At 36.8% G+C, this 2,787-nt stretch overlaps 1 protein-coding gene across 1 annotated transcript in view; it reads right to left on the bottom strand.

Moving 5' to 3' along the window:
- Positions 1-219: 219 nt before the first annotated feature.
- Positions 220-2,787, bottom strand: part of creb3l2 (cAMP responsive element binding protein 3-like 2) — a 42,593-nt gene continuing 40,025 nt past the window's right edge. Inside the window, exons 11-12 of the mRNA XM_059326044.1 lie at positions 1,333-1,573; positions 220-303 (exon numbers count right to left, since the gene is read on the bottom strand). Of these exons, the coding sequence (XP_059182027.1) occupies positions 240-303; positions 1,333-1,573 (305 nt within the window). The 3' untranslated portion in view covers positions 220-239. The remainder of the gene's footprint in view (positions 304-1,332; positions 1,574-2,787) is intronic.

Here is a 2,787-nt window from a genome sequence, read left to right as displayed (position 1 = left end):
TGCCTCTTTGTTATTATTATAATTATTATTAATATTAATTACTATTACAGTGTTTCTGATGAAGCAGAGATGGAACATCAGCAGTGGTGCAGCTGCTGTATGAGGTTTGCTCCAGGACACTGAACCATGCTCTACAGGGGAGAGGTCAAAGGTCATCCAGGGGTTTTAGGGGGGGTGTTGGTGGTGGTGCGGGGGTCAAGAGGGGGGGGGGGGGGGGGGGGGGGGGGGGGGCATCAACCTCAGGAGGTCTCGTTGACCGTTCGCTCCAGCTCTATCACTTTACTGCTGCTCTGCTCCAGAGACCTGAGAGACACAACAGAGGAGAGATCAGACAGCAGCTAACAAAATATCTCTGTTAATGTGCTGAGCTGCTTTATAAAGTTATACAGTTGTTTTGTGTGTCACAGTGGTGGAGGAAGTGGTCAGTTGCTTTACTTAACCCATTTAAGCCAGGTAAACATTACCATCTACCATTAAATCCGGGGGGCGCTGTTGCGTTTTTCTACCATTAAAGCCGGGAAAGCGGGTACGTCGTTTTGTAGTATTTGTAGTTTTTTCCACCTATTTTCGGTCTATTGGCCAATGAATCAGAATACATGTGGGAGTGTCACAATGCAACACATTGATTTAAAAAAAAAAACTTTATTGAATGTTTGGACAAATAAACTCAACTTCTCATGAAAGTCACAGGTATAAGCTCTAAAAGATACTTTTTGAATTTCTTTTCTCTGCTACAGAGGCTGAAAAATCTATTATTTAGTAGGTGTTGACACTGTTGAATTTCCAGAAAAACTTCAGGTTTTAGGGGGTTATTTTAAAATCGACCAGAGGTTTTACAGGCATATTTTCCAGGTGTTTTAGGCCTAAATGGGTTAAAGGGACACTGTCATTCTGTTTTCCCTGGTTTTTGTGTCTAGCAAGCCCATATTAGGCGCATATTAGGTGCATTAGGTACTTTTCCCTCTAGTGAGCCGCTATGGGTGTGGCTTGGGAGAGAGGATCCGCCCAACTTCACCGGTTAGCGGCTCAGAAAGTACCTGCCTCGGGTCGGTACTTTCTTCACGCATGTATGATTCATTTGCAGACTGGACACTGAGGGGTTAACATCTCCTGCTCTGACTGCAGCTGGGAGATCTGTTGTCATTTTTACTTTTATTTGGGGAAAAAATAAATCTGTGACTCATATTAAAGGGAAAAGTTTGATGTAGGTGGCGCTCATTTCTTTGTGTTTGCAGCTCACTTCTTCTTCTTCTACCTTACTATCTTAGTTTACAGTGTGTGTGTGTGTGTGTGTGTGTGTGTGTGTGTGTGTGTGTGTGTGTGTGTGTGTACCTGTGCAGGTCCAGTCGCAGGTTTTTTGACGTCTGCGTTTCGTTGCTTTTATTCCTGAAAGGCGGGTGTGTCTCCACCATGGTGGGCTCAACCACCTCTTCCACTTTCTGTTGCTCTGAGCGACGCCACGTCGCCATGACGACAGCTGGCGTGTCCTCCCATTGGTCGGGATATTCCCCGCCCAGGCCGAGGAGGTGTGGCTGCTCGTCTTCGAAGGTCGATAACAGACTCCTCGACTTCACTATGAGAGAAAATAAAACATGGGGAAAATTAGTTTAATGATATATGACAGGAATATTTTAATTGAATAATGTTATGTGGATTTTAAAAAATATTAATAAATATTAATTAATAAAAAACAAACAAAAAAATATTTTAATTTACTTTTTAAAAGGAGATTAAATTATTCTTTATTGTACTACTTTAAGTAAATAACATTAAGTTTGCAATTATAAATATTAAAATATTAATATAAACCAAACTCATTTTAATTTAAAAAATGTTTAGAAGTTAAGTTTAAAAGTTAAGTTTAAATAATTTTTATTTTACTATTTTTATTTACTATTTATTCATAAGACATTTTAATAAAAAAAATATTAATATAAACAGTAAAGATTTGAATTTACTTTTCAAATAAGCTTAATTTATTCTTGATTATGCTATTTTAATTTAATAATATTATGTTTGTAATTAAAAATATTGATATAAATTTAGAAAATATATATAGTACAGAGTTTTATGTACTTTTAAATATTAGTTAAAATTATACATTATTTTAATATTTAATTTTAAAATATTATGTATGTAATTAAAGTGTAAAAATAATATAAATATAAACTGTAAAAAATAAATACTTTTTAATAATAATTCAATATATAGAAACTGCAACTCCCTGCTCTCCGTGTCAGTATATAAATATGTGCGTTGTGTTACTGTTTGCCTTTGAAAACCAGAGCAGCCTGTGTGTGTGTGTGTGTGTGTGTGTGTAAGCAGGATGGGACAGGAAACTAAATTCGATTGTTAAGAAAATTATATTTAGTCTCTATTATAAAAGTGTGTGTGCGTGTGTGTGTGTGTGTGTGGGATGTAGTAGAGAGGATGTAGTGAAAGGTCAGCTCTTGTAATCAGAGGCTCTGTAGCTGTTATTGCAGCTCTGTAGGTGGAATCTGATTACTGGTGATGTTATAATGGACCTCCACAGTTTTTATAGTCTGAACTAATGATTCATTACAATACAAACAGCAGGATAGAGCACTTTGATTCAATTAAAGCCAATTAAATTGTATTTATGTAGCCCAAAAATCACAAATCACAAACTTGCCTCGGAGGGATTTACAGTCTGAGTCTGAACAGAACATGAAATCCTCTGTCATTCGACTGTCAAACCATAAAAACTCCTAATAAAAACCCTTTAAGAAGGGAAGATATGGAAGAAACAGAGGAATGATCCCCCTC

This window comes from Centropristis striata, chromosome 22 (assembly GCF_030273125.1).
Source record: "Centropristis striata isolate RG_2023a ecotype Rhode Island chromosome 22, C.striata_1.0, whole genome shotgun sequence".
NCBI lineage: Eukaryota > Metazoa > Chordata > Actinopteri > Perciformes > Serranidae > Centropristis > Centropristis striata.
Note: the sequence above shows the minus strand (reverse complement) of the source record. Positions and strands in the feature narration are given on the sequence as shown.